Source organism: Pangasianodon hypophthalmus, chromosome 14 (genome assembly GCF_027358585.1).
Source record: "Pangasianodon hypophthalmus isolate fPanHyp1 chromosome 14, fPanHyp1.pri, whole genome shotgun sequence".
NCBI lineage: Eukaryota > Metazoa > Chordata > Actinopteri > Siluriformes > Pangasiidae > Pangasianodon > Pangasianodon hypophthalmus.
Genome location: NC_069723.1, coordinates 19105178 through 19124610, shown reverse-complemented (window position 1 = coordinate 19124610; position 19433 = coordinate 19105178). Strand labels below are relative to the sequence as shown.

The following is a 19433-nucleotide window of genomic DNA, read 5'->3' as shown; positions in this document are numbered from 1 at the left end:
TATCCTAGTGTAAAGTAGTATTGCTTCAGTGCAAATAAGAATTCATTTGGAAAACATACTATAATGTGATTTCACTGGAGAATTGGGAACATCCACAATTTGAGAGTATAATATACAAAAGACTGATAGAGACTGAGAGGATCACGAGCTGTGCAGCCAAGACTGAAAGCAGGTGCTACTCCCTCCCACCCTCTTTCTTTCCTTCACCCTACTCACTCTCTCTCTCTCTCTTTCTGTTTTTGCACACAACTGATGGCCCTCATGGGATGCCAAACACTGCTTTGATTGTTTAACATCCGTTCCTACAAAAGGAGCACCACCCCCACCTACAAACTGAGCTACGGACAGGGTGACAGATTCCACGGCTCAGTAGGGCATCACTCTCTCCATCAGACCGCCATATGGACAGAGGAAAGAGTTAACTAAGTCATGAACAGCTGACACCCAGCCTCCTCAGTCAGCGCGGGAAACCAAAATGTGTCTCAGCCTGAGCCAGGAGAGAATGATGCAACATTAGCTGTGCTAGCATCAACCAGATAGCCCCCTGTAGAGCATGCCATTTCACAATGATATACGACAGGCTTTTGCGGCTTCACTTATATCCTCCAGGCAGCCATTTCCGCAAGGCAAACTGATGCTAGCTGGATGTAAAAAGGCAACTTCCTCCTGTAGTGTGGACCTTGAGTAATGGTAGTCTTTTAGCTGTTTGTGTTTTGTTGATGCTAATGCTAGCACAGTACTAGTGACAGAGGAGTGCGAATACAGATGGGCTGGGGTGTTTTTTTGCTGATTCTGCTCTAACATGGTAACGCGCTCTGTGCCTGCCTGTCCCTCTCCTCCTGTAAAATCACTGACCTCAAAGTGCCGGTGCAAGTAGCATGACAGATAGTCCATCATGCTGAAGCTAGAGTATCGGCATGGCTTTCCCATGGTGCAGCCATCGCCAAGCAAGCTCATCTAAAAGACAAAATCAGTGAAGCAGGCAGGACAAGAGAAAAAAACCTCAGAGCAATAGCATTATGATGTTATTGAACTGCAAGAGTGGACTGGCTGAGCCAGAAATTGGAGTTTAAATTAGTTTAAATAGTATGTCTACTAAAAGTGACATTGTATGTTGAAACATTACTTTTCTTTTTTTTTCTTAATTGGGTGCTTTATGTCATCTCTAAGTTTGTGGAACTCAAAAGTTTATATCTTCTCAAATACTAATAAACTGTATCTGTTGCTCCAACAGTGACTGAAGCAGCCTACTTTTCCCAGCAGCCCCAGGACCAGGTAGTGGTGGCTGGCCAATCGGTGACGCTTCCATGTGTCATCGTGGGATATCGAGGCATGGTTCAGTGGACCAAAGATGGTCTAGCACTTGGTGGAGAACGAGATTTACCTGGTAAGAGCTTTATAACAACCATTACTAACAGGAAAATTGGGTGTAAATTGGTACAGCAGTATTCGATAATACGTCATTCTGACATACTATACTATAGTGTTAATGAATTCTTAATTCTGATTAGTCAGGATTTGTCTTCTATTAACAGCACAGCTCTGACAGTAGTACTGTCTGTAATTCAAACCACAAGTTCATGTGCTCCTTCTGATATGCTATTATTTCCGGGCCATGTAACCACAAAGAAAAAAGTTAAATTGTTGATAAAAGTGATAATAATGAAAAGTTTTCTGTGAGGAGACATTTATTTCACATTAGTATGGAAGGAGTCTTCAGTGTTAGCACTTTGTAAGCATAAGATTGCCTTCTGTTTGTGGTTTTTTTTTTTTTTTTTTTGTTAACATGACTGTTTATGTTTTTTGTTTTATTAACTTGAAGAAGAAGAGAGAAAAAAGAAAGGCTGGTGAGACTCACATAAGTGATAACAGGAGCTAAGTTGTCTCACTGATATTCCAGAACATTAAGTGTAACCGTAAATGGATAAAAAGCATGGCATCGTTAATAAATTAATGAATTTTTAAAAATCCCAACTGTTCAGAAATTGCTGTGGTATAATGGGAATAAAATAATTCAGGGTGTGTAGCTATTGGACAGTAATCAACTTTGGGGTGGTAACAGAAGCTCCACTTCACGCCGCGCCACATCACACCATCCCATTGTTGATTATTTTCCTATAAAAATGAGCTCAGTTGTTTTATTCCTTAGATACCTGAAAATCTTTGAGAATGTGAACTTGCCAGATGATATAATGATATACCAAAAAACTGTGATTATACATACACACAGTGGTAGAGTCTAGCTGTTCAAGGCCACAGAAAGCCACAGAGAAAGCAGTCTAGCGCCCACAATAGTGTATGTATGTGAACACTGCATGCTACACTCTACACTATAGGAGTCCATTTATAAAAGTCAGGCTTGTTCCATCATTGTCATGATCCTTCCAATTATAGACCAGGACACAAAGCTCATTGGAGCTATGGCAGGTAAAGGGCATCGTGCTGTAACTGAATGAATGTATGCGTATTAGAGAGTGTAATGCCATTGGCTCCTTTCAGTATGGCGCTGCTTTATTGAGTGGAGGAGCAGAAAAGGCAAACAAACTGCACATAGCACAAACAAGCGTTTAATTTGTCTAATCATCTCAGCTGCCTGTTCTCAGCAAGGTGGAGAATCAATTGTTGAGCACTGACATTTAAAGACGTCACTGTGTGTAGAGTTGATAGTGTCTCTGTGGAGATGAAACCCTGGCCCTGTACTGGTTTCCTCTGTGTGGGTGTGTGTGTTTTGTGACCATCCCTTATCTCTGACAGTGTTGTGTTTTTTTTTTTTTTGTTTTGTTTTTTTTTGTGCCAGGTTGGGCACGTTACTCCCTGATGGGAGATCCACTATCAGGGGAGCACAGCTTGGTGATCGAAACAGCAGAGCTGGCCGATGATGCCGTGTACGAATGCCAGGCCACGCAAGCAGCACTGCGCTCACACCGAGCCAAACTCACTGTCCTGGGTAAGAACTGTGTGTGTGTGTGTGTGTGAGAGAGAGAGAGAGAGAGAGGAGCCCTCCATAGTACACCTCTCCAGAAACTGATTATTAACTGTAGGAGGAATTACAGCTTCCCTCATACTAGCCAATTTCATTAGCAGCGTTTTAAATACTGCCTGAAATGTGTAACGCTGCAACTTTGCGTTTCCCCTGAATAAACACTTCCTCACGTTGAGCCCATAAGTCATGGCTTCATAATTTATTTGCAATTTTAAATCATGCCCTGGCAGTATTTTTTTTCAAAACCAAGCAAAACTGAGTTGATGTTGCTGTAGAAGAAACACACACACACACACACACACACACACACACACAGTCTCTCTCTATCTCTGTCTCTCTCTCTCTCTCCTCACAGTAATCAGCACTGTGAAAGGCTAAGATAATGTGATTGCTGCAGTCACCGGTGATTCGCATGCACAGTTAAAAGTCGCAGTCTGCACAGTTAGCACTTTTCACAGCAACTCACAAAATTTGTCAACCGCAGGGCGCCTTTTACGCTAACGCGATGTGAATGATCTACATATTCACCGTAGATCATTTAGTGCTGGGGTGGGCAGCAGGGTGTGTGGAGGGGCCTCACTGGGGATTTCAACACTGCAACAGCGGTGACACCTGGTGGGTGACAGCGGAACATCAACAAGGCCACCTCGGGTAATTTCTTTCCCAAAGCCATCTGTATAATAGTCTCACAACAATATGAGTGTATGTGGCTAGTGAAATCAGTCCAGCTGCACAACTTGTGATATGTCTTGCGTGGAGACTTCTGCAGAGAAAACAGGTTTGAAAAAATGCAAGCCTAATTAGACAAGTTTATTTACCGCACGCTTCAATCTGCCACACTTGGCGGAAGTTCAGACGGCCAGCGCTCCTCTCTCGTTCTGCTTACTGCATGCATATATATAAAAAAAAAGCGAGGGGGCGGAAAACAGAGCTCCAGCACCTCCACAACAACAGGCTTTGTGCACAGTTTGGCAAGGTTCTCTGTCACAAGAGGAGGAAATGAATCCCAAGGAATGGTGCGAGTGCATGTGCTTGCATGTGTGTGCAAATCAATGCAGGCCGGATAAGACCAAAGCAATCCAGCTCAGTCAAAAGAGTCAGTGGCGAGGGCGCAGTCAAGGGAATCCGCGTGGAAATTAAAATCACCTAGCACGCGGATCCCATTAACGCGCAGCCACAAGCCAGGGAGAGACCTCTGACAATTGTGATGCAGCTCCAGAAATTGGCTTTGTTGAAAAAGTAGAAAGAGGGACAGTGTGTATGCCTGACGGCACGCTCTGTTTGCTTTGCTACGGATGCACAGATAAATGAACTAATGACTGATTCGGGTGCAACAGAGCCACACGAGAGGAGCCATAAACAGAGTCATAATAACAAAGCAAGACTCCGTTAAAAGGGCAGAAACACAGACTTAGCCGTCCCACGCACCGAACTCAATCTCGCGGCCCATTTACCGAGCCGGCCCGCTCTATATAGGTCAAATATCTGCCACCGGTGATGAATGTTTCGGCAGTGTTGCTGGGAAAAGGCCTCGGCGCATGAGCCCTGATATAACACTATTACAACACAAAACAGCCTACACTCTGGGTTTGTGGACTGTTTTTATAGATGCAGATAAAACCTAATGCTTGATAGGAAGGCATCTGTAGCGAAGAATCCTTATTGACAGTCTGCACTTTTAAAAAATTTAAGAGATTTAACCCTAATGTCATGTTCAGTAGAAATGCACAGTGGTTTATCGTTATTACAGGTACATTGGCCTTTCAAATACTGATATTACAGAATCCAGCAATGAGCCCACTAACAGCACTGCACTTTTTTGGTTGTGTTGATAAATTGTTGAATTGGTGTGACCAAAATGGAAATTAGTTTTGTTCACATTAATGCAAAACAGCATCTGTGTCAATGTATCTCAATGTATATTAATATAACAGGATGTTGTACTTAACGTAGCCCAAATGCACAGGCACAAGTACCCGTGTTACTCTTGAGTCAATCTCAACATAATATCTGTAATATGGGTTCGATTATTTAAACAATTGTCTATTATGCAAAGGAAATTTTCTTTTAGTAAAAATTCCAAAAAAAAAAACAGGATATACAGAATACCAGTTACTACCAGTTAAGCATCAAATATGGCTTGGCTGCTCAACTACATTTGAGTTAAGGGGAATACTGTACATTTCCAGTATTTGGAAGATTGCGTTGTTTTGGCCGTCCTGTTCATTTAGCATTGTGTTTATGATGATGATGTGTTCTTGCAGTGCCACCTTCAGACCCTGTCGTCGAGGGAGGGCCTGTGGTGCGGCTGAAAGCTCACGCTCCCCATAACCTGACATGCCGTGCATCTGGAGCCAAGCCTGCAGCTGAGATCACCTGGTACAGGGATGGAGAGGTCATGCACACTGCAATCTACGCGAAGGTGGGCGTGCACACGATCACGACTTGTCTTTTTCTCCTCAGCTCTTTGTCTGTTCTGCTTTTCACACCTCCATCTAAAAAGTTCTACGATCAAATATTCTTTTTTCTCTCGTTCTTTCTGCTGCTCTAATGCATTTCTGTCACTGAGGCGTTAGTCTTTTTCCTTCTACGTCTCATTCGGTTGCACTCACTCCATCATCGCTCCATCATGACTCCCCTGCCCTTCCCCCACTCCGGTTTCTTCCCTTTTATTCTTTATAAATATCCTTCTGTCTCACACACACACCCTCCGATGTTCTGGCACTCCAGCATAAATGGAGCATGTTGAAGCGCAGACAGGCATAAGCGTCCGATACAGCAGAGTTTCTGCACAGAGAGAGTGCAAGAGAGAGGGAGGGGGAGAAGGAAAGCAAAGAGACAGAGAGAAAGAGCAAGGGAGTGAGAGAGGGGGAACTCGGCGTCGACAATGCCGAAACACAATGGAGAACTCAGCGGAGCATGAACGGGCATGAAAGTGTCACATTTGTCATGCTCTCTGACCACGCTAAATGACACTAAACTGCACGCTTAAGAGGGCGGGAGCTGCAGGGAAGCGGAGGAGAGAGAGAGAGAGAGAGAAAGAGAGAGAGATAAAAGAGACAGATGCAACAACAGGAGAAGAGATAGAAGGTGAAAGAAGGCAAAAGATGCTTGTTTAAGAGTGCTACAGAGTGAGGGATGAGTGACAAGGGGAGAACAAAGAGGGACTGGTAGACAAACAAAGACAAAGAAGAGCAAAAAAGTGAAGGAGTAGAAGAGTAAGCAGGATGTGAGGGAGATAAAATGCATTAGGGACTGTTAAAAAAAGAAAAAAGGGGATGGAGATGAAGCGAAAGGGTGTTGACAAGCAGTGTTGCGATTCAATCTAGTGTAAAAATGCTCTGAGCCGGAGGTGTGTCTGCCAGAGAGTGGGCTCATGCATCGATTTGCCGCCCCTCAGCTTCCCATAATGCCCCCACACCCCCTCCTCCTGATTTCCCAGAATGCCCCTGCACTGTCTTAACACCGCACCCAGAAAGCTGCCCCCCTGCCAAAACTCACGCTCCTCTCCCCACTTAGCCGAATCGATCTGGCCAAGCGCAATAAGCAGATTTAAGAGATGATGAGGAGCAGGAAGAGCTGATCGAGGGCTCGCCGGGAAAAATGTGCACGCAGCAAAATGGCATCATTAAACATACGCGCTCACCTGCCACACTGAGGGAAAGCCAGCTCTAATCCCACTCAACACTGCAGAGGATACGCACAGCTTCATGGAGATGGTATTAAAGCCGAGAAAGAAGAGAGTTTGGAAAGTCTAAAATGATAAATGGGGTTATTGGATCTTCTTTGAATCTTTCACATTTGAAGAGTGATGCAAAGGCAGTGGGGCGTGTATCTCTCTTCATTCTATGCACGCTTGGCAATCTGGTATATAGTATAGAGAATACACTCAGAGCAGCCAATGATTCAATGTTATGCAATTTAGAGGTGTTCAGTTTTGATTGGAAAAAGTGCCAGATTTACTAAGACTCACAGGCAAAGACCACGCCTCCATCATGCATCTGTCTGACAGAGGCCACACCTCCTCTAGTGGAACTGGCAGGCGTAGAGGCCACGTCTCCTGTACTGGGACTGACAGGCACAGAGGAAATTACTGAGTTTGCTTAGACCTATATTGACCATTTGTTTCATTGGTTTTCCTTTAGACTCTGATGGAGGACGGGAAGAGGGAGACGGCGGTCAGCCTGTTACCTCTAGTGCCTGATGACCGTGATTCGGGACGGACCTACACCTGCAGGGTCCTAAACCCAGCAGCCCCGGCTGGACGCCAGACTTCCATCACTATCAACGTTCAACGTAAGTGTATCGAATCTTTTAAAAACGAGTAAGGTAGGTTACTCTTGGAGGGTAAAGCCACAAAAAAGTGTAGTGCATTGCATTTGAGATCGTCTGTAACATGGAGCCATTATGTTGTAGATCCCCCGTCTGTCACTCTGTCCGTCCAGCCTCAGACTGTAATGGAAGGAGCCAAAGTACTGTTCATCTGCTCAGCCTCCGCCAGCCCGGAGATCACTGGCTACAGGTAAAAAAAAATTTAAATAAATAAAAAAATACACACAGCACATAATCCCAGATTAGTGTCATATCAGAGCAGGACTGGAATAAAATCACAGAGAGGATTTGGATTACTGTCAATATGCCTTGTTCACCACTGAAGGTCAAAATAATAAGGTTGACCTTCGGTTTGCTCATTAGGACCTAGGTTTCAGAAATCTACAGTATTTCGTACAAGAATTTCACACACTGCCAAAAAGTTGCCTGTCAGTTAATAATAAAGGTAATCATCTGCGAGAAAAACATATGGTAATATTTCAATACTGATTGAATAAAACAGTTCCAATCTCATCTTTGTGTTTAGGGATAATAAGTTTTTATTTCAAGACATCCCCTGTCTCTGCTCCAATAGGTGGTCTAAAGGTGGCGTCCCCATCCCCGAGGCCAAAGGGGACAGTCTGGAGGTGACGGTGGACTACTCATATTTCACAGACCCTGTGTCCTGCGAGGTGTCCAACTCTGTGGGAAGCACTAACGTCAGCACACTGGTGGACGTGCAGTGTACGTGCACTCACAGCAAATGTCTTGTGACACTAAACATGTCTTGGCTAATGTGGAGAATTTGTGCAAATGTCATTTTCCAAATCAAATACTCCTTTAGAAGGCTATTTCCCATTTCAAATAGCTGGCTGCGTGTACTTGAGATCCTCTCCAGTTATCCTCTTGATTGCTCTTGATTTGAAAGTTAAATTCTGTAGCTATTGGCACCAGTAATGTATCAAGGCTGTGCAATGAAGCTTGAATATAACAGATTTTGGCTTAAATGATGCACAGGCATCACTAACTGCACATGTGCGTCCAGGCAGATTGCATCAAAAGCTGCGTTCTCAGGAGATGTTATCATCAGGGACACATGCTTTGTGCTATAATTGTGTGTTTTTTAAAGGAACTCTGCCTTGTTCTCTCTGTAGTTGGTCCCAGGCTGCTATCGGAGCCTAAACCACAGACGGTGGACACAGGCATGGACGCGGCATTCACCTGCTCCTGGACTGGCAACCCTCCACTCACCCTGGCGTGGACCAAACAGGGATCCAGCGTGGTAATACCACCTTCTTGTATCACTTTGCTTATTTCGTCTTAATTTTGTCATCATGATGCAGGAAAAGTGGGAGATCCACTGTTTGTTCGTCTTTTAACACTGAAACAATGTACATCTGTTTGACGACTAATAACAGGGTTGTGATGACAGTCTGTATTGATTTGTGATTTGAAGCCTAAGAAGAAAACACTAAGCTAATGGCAGCTGATCCCCTTCAGAATGGGGTGATGAGTTTCATAAGAGAGTGTGTAGCAAATCGCTGCTATCTTGGGCATTATCCTTGCACAGGAGTGTGATGTCTTCAGAAGCGAGCGCACTGATCGTCAGCCAGCTCTGGTATTTTGAGCCTGCTGTAGAGCCTGTGCATCACACATCAGCCAAATATCTCCCGGGAACAACTCTTATGCCGGCTAATAAGATTTTGCAAAGAGCTCGAGAAAGCAACCAAGGAACAAAAGTGAAAAGGGCGGTGGGGTGGGGGCAAAGAGGCTGCAGTGTAGCGCTCAGCTAATTTCAGTGCTACACCTCCTCCATCTGTCTGCCCCGTACAACTGCAGGGATCATCTCATCCTTGGGTGTATTTGGTTCATCGCCACTAGATCCGGATTAATTGGCTAATTCGATGAGTGTCTGTGAGTGAAAAATCAAGGGGAGTTCTAAACGGATTAATCAGAGTGCAGCAGGGTTGGGCAGGGATGAGAGGTGGGGGTTAACGACTGATGGGGTTTAACGAGGTACCATGGCGCGCGATGCTCACACACCGGAGGCCAGAATGCCTGGTGAGAGAAGGCGCCCGCTAGCAGCCAAGCCTGCTCTGGAAAAACATAGCTAGGTTTAATTAGAAGTGCGCTGGCTCTAAGGACTGAGGCCGGCACGCTTTAGACTGTAATTAAGACGGCGGCAGGCGAAATTACAGCTCAAGTCGCAGCTCTCCCCTCGGTATTAGCAGCTCCAGAGTGAGGAGACGATTATGGCGACGATTGCCTCGCAGGGCTGCGCTGCTGACTGAAATAAACAGCAGGCTATTTGTTTTCCGAATTGGATCGTGCACATCCGACGGAAATAATGATGTTGGGATAAAAATGTTCATGCAACGAGTGTCCAAATGGAGGAATTTTGCATGTAGATAATTATAACAATATTAGACAATAGCCTTGAGAGCTATTTTACATTCATAGCTGTAGATTTGGCCCAGATTTAGCTGAATAAATATGTTCCCAGGAGACATGGCTGAGCGACTGTCAGTCCACATGAAGTAGGTGTGGCCTCTGTGCCTGTGAGTCCACATGAAGTAGGCATGGCCTATTTCCCAAAGAAGCAGGCCATATCCCATCAAAACAGCTCTAAATCTAGCAGTAATAATGCACAATAGATTAAGGTGTGTAAACTTTGGTCTTAGCAGTGCTAATGGTGGCTCTTTCTGAATGGCAGGTGCTCAGCAACAGCAACACGCTGCACCTAAAGGCTGTGACTCAAGAAGACGCCGGGACATACACCTGTAAAGCCATCGTACCGAGGATCGGCGTGGCCGAAAGAGACGTCACACTCACTGTAAACGGTAAAGGCTCTGTCTCCTTCTCCTTCTGTCCATCTCTCAGCTCTCAAGCCACTCATTAAAGTTATTTCGAGAGCGCAAATGAATGTGGACGTCAGAAATGGCTATTTTCTGTACCGGATATTTCAGTCTGGTAAACTCTTTCAAACTCATTATTTAACATCTGCCTCCTCAGACACACATTTCTGCCTCTGTCAAGCCCCTTTTCAAACACACACACACACGCACACTCTTCTGAGTAAACAAGCAGCTGAATAATTGTCTTCAAAGACACTTTCTTAGAGGTCCTATCAGATAAGCTGACAGATTAGCTATGAGATAGCAGAAGAGGCAATATCTACAGCTTAGGTGTAGCATTTACAGTTTCTGACCTGTTGCTATGGTGATATTCAAGCCACCTGGAAACTACACTTTTCAGCTTTTTCAGAGGTCAGACTGAATAGTAATAAAATTCATCCATTGGGAAAGCCAGTTCACTGAAGGGGAAGGGAGTGTGAAAGATGTGTTTGCTTCTGCTAGCAGTTAATTTGGCTTTGCAACAACTTCTAGGGGAATTTTGACCTGTGAACTCACAAACCTCGGTTTTGTGAACCAATAGAAAACAAAAGGGCGGAGCTATACAGTGTGTTGTTTATCATATAAGCTGTTAGTGAGCTAAACCATAACAGGGTTTTTTTTGTGGTAAAATTCAGTTTTTTCCCCTCTCTGCCTGCTAATATTTTCTTGTTAGCAATGTTCCCACCTTCCACATATAAACTATTGATGCTTTGGCTTTTGGTTAGTAATCGAGGAGCTTTTATGAAGATTGATGACATGAATTATCTGACGTACCAAGATATTTAAATCTAAAACCAGGTTGCCATTTCCAGCTCAAAATATCCTTATATGGGTTATTCGGTTTTGCTCGTTTTTCATGAAGGGTGCCAGTAATTCTGGAGCTGACTCTAGATATCTTGGCAATGATGTATTCCCACTTTCAAAGTGCATCTTAAACCAAAAATGTCGTAGCTAAGACCCTGACTTATGAAACAGTGCAGAGAGCGTCTTGTGTTTCAGAAACACAAACTCAAAGACACGCCCTCTTTTATATCTAGAGACTTAAAGCACATTCATTCAGAGATGCTCGTATTTTGTGCACACAGACACCTTTTCTGTGGTTGTCTGTTATCTCTCACACTCGTACAAACTTTTGCCTACTCTCTCTCTCTCCATCTCTGCAGGTCCACCCATCATCACTGCTGAGGCTACACAGCAGGCTGTCAAACACGCCAAAGGAAAGCTGGAGTGTCTGGTGGGCAGCAGCCCTCCTCCTGACAAAATAGTGAGTTCTCCTCCCAGTGCGTGTGTATGTATGTGTTTGCGCACTGTCTGTGTGCTTGTTAGGTATCTTACACTCACACAGTCTTGACAAGCTTTTCCTCCATGCGGCAGTCTATTTAATTCTTCTTCCTGTATGTGTGAGTGTAGGCGTGAGGTGTGTGAGGTGTGTGTGTGCCCATGTGTACATCACGTGGCAGGATTCAACCTCCTGGCAAGATCTAAAGCGAAACTCTTCTGTGTTCTTTCTCTTTTGCTGTCTGATTCTGTTTTGTGCATTACACTCACACACACACAAACCCCCATACACACACAAACCCACACACACGCAGCTCAGTTGGATGCTGCTGGACGAGGAGGTCACTTCTGTAGTTCACCTCCTGCCATTGCTGGATAATTAGAGTTGGTGGTGGAGAGAGATAGAGAAAGAGAAAGAGAAAGAGAGACAGAGGAAGCATGAGCAGAAAGAAGATGAACGATGGATGTGTAAACAGATTCACAGCGAGGAAAGGAACAATCACAAGAACAGGAGAGAAACAAACAGAGGGTGAAAGGAGAAATACAGGCCAAGAGGGATGGATAGAGCATCAGTGTGAGAAATAGAAAGAGAGCGATGATTTCACTTTGTGTGTCTCGCTTAATCTCCTGAAAAAGAGCTTCCTTTCTTTTTGGCGAAAAATCTAATTTACACAATTTCCCCTTTGCCTCGAATGTAGTCGATCAGCCAAGACATGTCTGAAGTGAGCTTTCTTTAGTTTTGTACATGAGCTCCAAAAAAAATAAATACATAAAAAAATTAAAAAATAAATCAATCACACACTCACCTCAAAATGTCAAGTTGTTCAGTAACTCAAACAGACTTGCTTGTGTGGTTTCTGACATTGTATGACACTGTTATCTATAAAAATGGACAATGTTGCAGAGCTAAAACAATGGTAAAGTCCGTTAGTATAAGTGTTAGATACTTAGCCCAAAGCAGAGTGAATAAAAAGCTAAAGCTATAATTCTACCTAATTAACTCATTAACCTTGATTTTAATGGTCACCTACAAAATGGCAAGTCTGACTTTATGTGCTGTCTGTCCTCAGGTGTGGACGTTTGGGGACATGAGCTTGTCTTCTGGTTCCTCGGGCCGTTTCTCAGTGCAGACGGTGAACAGCGACCGCGGGGTCCTGTCCTCCCTCGTCCTGTCCGAGACGCTGGCTCAAGATTTCCAGCTGAGATACAACTGCACAGCGTGGAACCGTTTCGGAACAGGCACGGTGCTCGTCACGCTCAAAGAACAAGGTGAGGGAAGAAACACAGGACTCAGTGAGAGGAGAACAGAATGAAGACAGACACTATGTCAAGCTTTTAATCAGGGTTTCAGTTTTTCTTGTGCTAAATAGGGAAGGGAAATGGGGGAAAGTAATAGTATTGTAGAACCAGGAGGGTGGTGTGAGGAGGGGGTGCGGTTGGCACTGCACAAGGACATGGGACCTTTTTAATTTGCATACTCATGCATATTCAAATATCCTTGCTTTAATTATAGAAGTGAATATAGAGCTGGTCCTAAACCATTTTTAGCAGTTTCTTAGATGTTCAGAAGTACTAAATGACTCATTTAAATTTAAAACATGTTCAGGGTTACTTTAAAACAGGCCTTTTTGATCTTTCTTTCACGTTCTGTTCTGGTAAAAGGGGAAAGGAATGAGGATGAAAAGATGCCAAGACTTGCATTTAAACTGAAGCTCAGCTTTGCACATTTGTAATAAAACAATTTAAGAAAGTGGAAGGCAAATAAGATAAGGAGAAGAAAAGAAACTCTGAAACCACAGGTGGTAATATTCTGACATATTGTTTAGTACTTGAGACTGGATTTAGTTTGATCTTGGGTTAAGAGAGAAAGGGATGTGGTGGGACTTAAGACAGGTTTTTAAACTAAGCATTGTTTAATCATAGTGGGAGGAGGGGATGCGGTTGGGGCCGCAGGAGGGCACGGGGCCTTTTTTAAATTTGAATACTCATGCATAATCATGCATAATAATCAATCCTTGCATTAATTATAAGAATGAAGTAGAGATGTACCTAAGCCATTTAAGTTTTTTTTTTTTGGATATTCAAAAATATTAAACGCCTTATAAAACATGTACTGGGTAACTTTAATGCAGGCCCTGTTTTGATCTTTATGTCACTTTCTGTTCTGCTAAATGGGGAACGAAACCAGGATGAAAAGATACAAAGTTTTAAGACTTGCTTTTAAACTGAAGCTCAGCTTTGCATATTTGTAATAAAACGATGTAAGAAACTGGAAGTTTCCTTTTAGTTACAGAGATTAAGTGTGTTATACTGTTGTCAGTGGAAGGTCCTCACAAGGATAGTAAGACAAACGTGTGTGTGTGTGTGTAAATGATTTGGCCTCATATAAAATCGTACGCCACTGCTGGCATATTATTCTGACATTTAGTACAGTAGTGAAAGAAGAGCCAAAATTTGTGATCAGATGGCTATGCAAAGTGTATTGGGATAATGTAATGGTTTCATTTATTACGTCCAGCTGCATGAAGCTCCTTTTCTCTGCCTTTTATCCTGGCTGATTCGTGACAGGCCCTTTTCCAGAGTCAGCTCCACACCAACAGATCCAAAAAAAACAGGCCCTCCAGTAGTGCGTTATCTTAATTATACTCTGGCAAATCAATATCATTTAATCAGGAGATGGAGTGCTTAATGAATACATCTGCCCCATAACGCAGATATAGATTTTGAGCCTAGATTAATTTGATTCGGGGGCCGCTGGGTGTCCCTGCGTACTGCTCGGCTGGGCCTCGGCTCGTTGCTCCTCCTGCACCAGGGGCCTGAGTTTGTTTAAATAAAGCTGAGCATATAGCAGTCAGTCGTGGGAGACACTGGAAACGAGGTCCTCGCCTGCAATTTACATCAAGGCAGAAGAAGTGTATCTCAGGAGAAATACAGCGAGCGACGCTATATCTCCTGCAATCTCTAATTAGATTAGCGTCAGGCTGCTCAGTACGCGTCAGGCCTGGTTAGCCCCCTTCCAGCTGAGATTAAAGAAAATTCTCCAGGCTCGGGAATGCCACGCTGGATGAATTTCTAGATGCAGAGCTATGAGCAGTGACAGTAAGACACTGTTTTGAAGCATACTGGCCAGTAGCGTAGTTCACTCCAGATCCTCTGGAGAATATGGCAAGGCACGCTAGAGGTCGCATCCACGCATCTGTAATGAAACGCAATCATTCTTATCATTTTTCAACATCTCAAGGCTGATTTGGCATTAGAGAAACATGACCCTGTGTAAAAATCAATTAAGATTTAAAAGGGCGAGCTGATGAAATAAATTAACTTTGCAGTTCTGTGAAAGAGAGTTGACTTTAGGCGATGACCCAGCTGTCAGTCAGCGTACACATTTCTCTGCGCGTGTGTTTATGATTGACGTTGCGTGTCTTATTCTGTTACAGAAGCACTGCCCTTGCTCATCATCATCGGATCGTCTGTTGGAGGCGGTTGCGTTTTCATTGTTTGCGTCATCACCCTGGCGTCCATCTGCTGCCGTCATGCTGCTAAAGGTGAGGTCCTGGGTCAGGAGTTGGACTCGCTTTATAGATTTGTATCCAATCCTAGAATGAAAAAGCAAGAAAATCATTTATCATTTTATTATTATTTATCATTTAAAAAAGAATCAATAGTAGTTTTGTATTATAGAAGATTCAGTACAAGGGATTGGTGCACATGTCTGAAAATGTCACCCAGTGATGTTGGCAGCATGTGAAAGTAGCGTAGATTTTTCTCAGAGAGCTTAAAAAAAAACCTTTTTGATCAGTGAAACAAAACTGATCAGTCAAAGTATTGATCACTCACCTCATTGCCCTTCTTTGTAGAAAGTGCTTTGTGAAGATGTTGCCATCATGAATGTCTCTCCTCTGATCTGCTTGTAGGTAAAAAAGGGACACGGCTATCCAAGAGTGACATCCGCGTGCAGATCGTGCACAGTGACCACAACGCAGCCCGTGGGAATGATGACGAGGAGGACGTGAAGGAGCCGATGGTGAGCACCCCAACAGCTTTGCATTTTATTAAATGCATTATATACAGAATAAGTACATATAAAAAAAAATTTAGTTGTTCTGGTTGTTTTGGAACATGTAGTAGAAATTTAAGCTTATAATGTCAAAGATGTTCCCCAGTTTCTGTCTGTGCTGCAAAGAAAATACTCCAGGCTGATAAAAAAGTATTACACAAACTTGAACCTAATATGTTTTTTTAGCATTTGAGCTGTTTGAAGACTTTATGCTTGGGCACACTCACAGTATGAGCATCCTAATGAGAGCTCAGCTGGCTTGCAGCACGGTATGTGTGTGTGTGTGTGTGTATAGCAGTGTGTAACCAACCTGTGTGTGTGTGTTTCCTTTCTATCAGGCTCCCAACAGCAGTGAGTCTCCCGGGACGTCACGCACCGAGCACAGCGATCTACTGGAGGAGGAAGATGATGAAAGATCAGATATTAAGGTAAGGTTCTTATAAATGCGTTTATTAGTAACATGGCTGACTATTTGGGTGGCAAACGTATTAGTTAAATTTGCTTTAATGTAACTGTATGATGCAGATCGAAAGAAAAGTTACCTAAACAAAAGGTTCATGTGCATTTGCATTGTACTGCAATGTTCAGTGATGTGAGTACTGCTCCACTCAGGCAAAACACACCTACACATTGATGGAGGATGGTAAAATTCTGGGATGATACACAGCCTAATACAAGATTTTACACTTTTCTGTAGAAACAGGACACCTCACAAAAGAGCAAAAGTGGTTCTGAAGCAGTAGGAGATGAAACCAGATGATATTTTATTTATTTTATTATTCTGAGATCTTTCAGAATCTAATATACTCGCTCCGTGGGGTTCCAAAATTGCAAGAGTGTAGATGTTAACAGTGATATGATTGAGGATCATTGCTGTTGAAATGTGCACTACTCTCGAACTTATCAAAAAATATATCTAGGAACATGAGTTATACACAATTGGACTGTCCATCAAAAAATGGCAAGATCACCACAGGACCACTGCTGACCAGATAATATTTGAGTGGTGGATCATTCCCAGCACAGCAGACATGCTCGTCGAAATTAAATAAATGATCAGGCAAATACTAATTTAATCATTTATGTACATTTATTATCAGAGGAACTCAAATCCAAGGCCCTAAAGGATAAGTTTTTTTCACCCAGCCCTCCCCACGCACTGAAGAGGACAAAGAATGAATCTATACTCTCATTCTCAATTCTCAATTCTGATTGGTCAGGGTGGGCTGATTCATTTGTAGATAAGGGTAACTCTGACAGTGATGTGATGTTACTGGAAAATAATCAGGGTGGTAACAGCTTCGCATCACGCCGCATCATACCACCTCGCTGTTGATTATTTCCCTATAACAGCAAGCCCCGAGTGTTTTATTTCTTATTTACACGTCAAACATCTGTCGAGTTTGATTATCAATAACTCACCTTCTGCAGCTTTACTAGCATTTTGCTTGCACAATGTCCTCTATGTCCTGTTTCTCAAGGCTATGTAGACTAATTAATGCAAGAAGTATGCATCTGGTACTAAAATTAAAGATGTATAAACACCAGGCTCTATTTATAAATCCAAAGTTTCTTGAGCTAGAGGACATTTTGGATAGAAATCCTTCTTTCAGAAATAATGTACTACATTAGAGGTTTATTTAACAGTACTAAAGGAATGTTGAATGTGGTTACTTACTGAATTGTTCTTCATATTCCTCTTATCTTTTTTCTCCACCCAGGACCCCACGAATGGCTACTACAATGTCCGCGGTCATGACGACCGCCACGTCGCCCGCACAGGCTTTTCCGAGTTTGTCCCAACCTCGCGGCCCGTCTACACACCGTGCCAGCTTCCATCTCCAGGCCCATTGTACAGCCAGACCGCCACCCAGCCACGTGTCTATGACTTCTCCAACCGCTACGCCACCACACCGGCCACCCGCACCACCTATGAACAACAACCACCACAACAACAACAACAACAACAACAACAACAACCACAGCCACAACAGCAAACAACTCCCACAATGTACCCACAGGACCCCCTGTACCTGCCCAATACCTACGGCCGCGCCTTCACCAGCTACGTCAAACCCGCCTCCTACGACAAAGTGGACACTTTTGAGCAATCAGATCAGGCCAGCAAGGTGTCCGGGTCGTCCCGCTTCTCCTACGCGTCCTCGCAGCAGTCTGACTATGGACGGCCGTCCCAGCAGCGGATGCAGACTCACGTGTGAGTGCCAGGCTTGCGGAGGGTGCCAAGTCTGACAGGCAAAGGACTTTTCCCTCAATTTGAAGTGTGCGTTAGGAGTCAGATTCGGGTGATCCTTCTTGAGCTTTTGGAGAAAGGATCTGCTCCCGATCTGCTCCCGTTTACGAGTCACCTCTGGATTGTCTAAGCTAATTTAATTGTGTTTAGCTTTGTCTACTAGCTGACCTTCTGGTGAATGAATGCCATCCTTTTGTAATCTCGCTTATTATGGAGACGGGCACGTGAGGACGCTTCGGCATCTCCGAGTGGTCTGTGATAGGAATCATAAACGGATCGAATGAACTAACTTTTGTAAATGAGAAGCTAATGATCTTACGCTGGACCACAATCAGAAAAAAAAAAAAGAAAAAAAAGGGAAAAAAAAATGTCTCGTGCTGGCATGCTGAAGGAATCTTAAGCACATTGTGTGTCGTTGACATGAGGACTGAACTACAACAGGAATTCACAGATAAACTAAGACAAACTGGTGGAAATTATGGCTCTTTTATGAAAGCTTCATCTGCTATTTCCGGGGTATTTCTGAAGAAGAAAAAAAGGACTTACTGAAAATAAAAGGATGTAATGAAGAGAGAGATGTACTTTAGTTGCATATTTCTCTGATTAGCTGAACAAAGAGAGATGAAGCCCTAATGAAGATGCAACCCAGAAAAAAGAGGCTTATTTTGCACCCCAAAATGGCATGTTACTGGTTTTGGGGTGCAAATGAAAGGTGCCTCAGGTGTATTGAGAAGCTGGTGGCAATCTGAAACTGCAAAATCGAGATGCAGTAATAGTTTAGCGACTGTGATTTTACTAAAGAAAGTGCGGGCTGAGCCGTTCTGTCTAAAGTGACACAATCAAATATCTCTGCCATGTTTACACACAATAAAAAGGTAGTACACAATGCTCCTGATAAACGAGTGTAAAAATTCGGGGGTAAGCCCTCTCCTCTTGTCTGTTGCATGCAGATGACGTGTCTATGTGAACGTATCAAACGTTTCTTTCCATGTCCATTCCTTGTGTGAGACATTGCTTTACTGCACCTAATGCCATTGGATCGTGGTTATCCCGATGATTGGGTTCCCGTACTGCCATTTTTTTTCTTCGGGCCTGAGTGATTTCCATTGGGGGAAAAAAAAGTAAATTCACAAAGTGAACTGTGCTGAAAAAACACATTGCTTGTCTTTATTTTTATACTTTATATAAGCCTTAATGTACAGTGTGTAAGCTGCTCAACTGTAAACTACATTTATATTATGAATGCATATAAATATATCTCTAATTTGATTTTATTTGTTTTATTTTAACACAGCGTTCTTAGTTCATTTTTTCTCCCTGTAAGCCTGAGTTCTTCATCGTTCTTGGGGTTGTGTTTCTTTTAGACACCTTTTTTTTCTTTTTTAAGATTATGCATTGAGGTTTTACTTGCTAAAATGAGCTATTGTTGCTTGTAACTTTGTACACATATTTATATTTAAATAAAACCATTTCAAATAAAAAGCAGTTGTGACTGGAGTGTTTTGTCAGATGTTGTATACAATGAACAATATTATTTGAGTTGCTGAATAGTTAAATAAATTCGCAGCTCTCATTGGGAAAATTCTACACACTTAAAATATGTCAAACTATATTATGACTGGACTCTGGAAAACTGGATAAGAGTGTTGAAATGATGTT

The 19433-nt window shown here is 43.1% G+C and overlaps 1 protein-coding gene across 1 annotated transcript in view; it reads left to right on the top strand.

Moving 5' to 3' along the window:
- The window catches only part of kirrel3l (kirre like nephrin family adhesion molecule 3, like), a 44547-nt gene extending 25291 nt beyond the window's left edge, over window positions 1-19256 (top strand). Inside the window, exons 2-15 of the mRNA XM_026935057.3 lie at window positions 1235-1387; window positions 2798-2947; window positions 5248-5405; window positions 7129-7279; window positions 7400-7505; window positions 7890-8038; window positions 8449-8576; window positions 10008-10134; window positions 11352-11452; window positions 12537-12735; window positions 14904-15011; window positions 15381-15490; window positions 15862-15951; window positions 17245-19256. Of these exons, the coding sequence (XP_026790858.2) occupies window positions 1235-1387; window positions 2798-2947; window positions 5248-5405; window positions 7129-7279; window positions 7400-7505; window positions 7890-8038; window positions 8449-8576; window positions 10008-10134; window positions 11352-11452; window positions 12537-12735; window positions 14904-15011; window positions 15381-15490; window positions 15862-15951; window positions 17245-17742 (2228 nt within the window). The 3' untranslated portion in view covers window positions 17743-19256. The remainder of the gene's footprint in view (window positions 1-1234; window positions 1388-2797; window positions 2948-5247; window positions 5406-7128; window positions 7280-7399; window positions 7506-7889; window positions 8039-8448; window positions 8577-10007; window positions 10135-11351; window positions 11453-12536; window positions 12736-14903; window positions 15012-15380; window positions 15491-15861; window positions 15952-17244) is intronic.
- The last annotated feature ends 177 nt before the right edge of the window (window positions 19257-19433 follow it).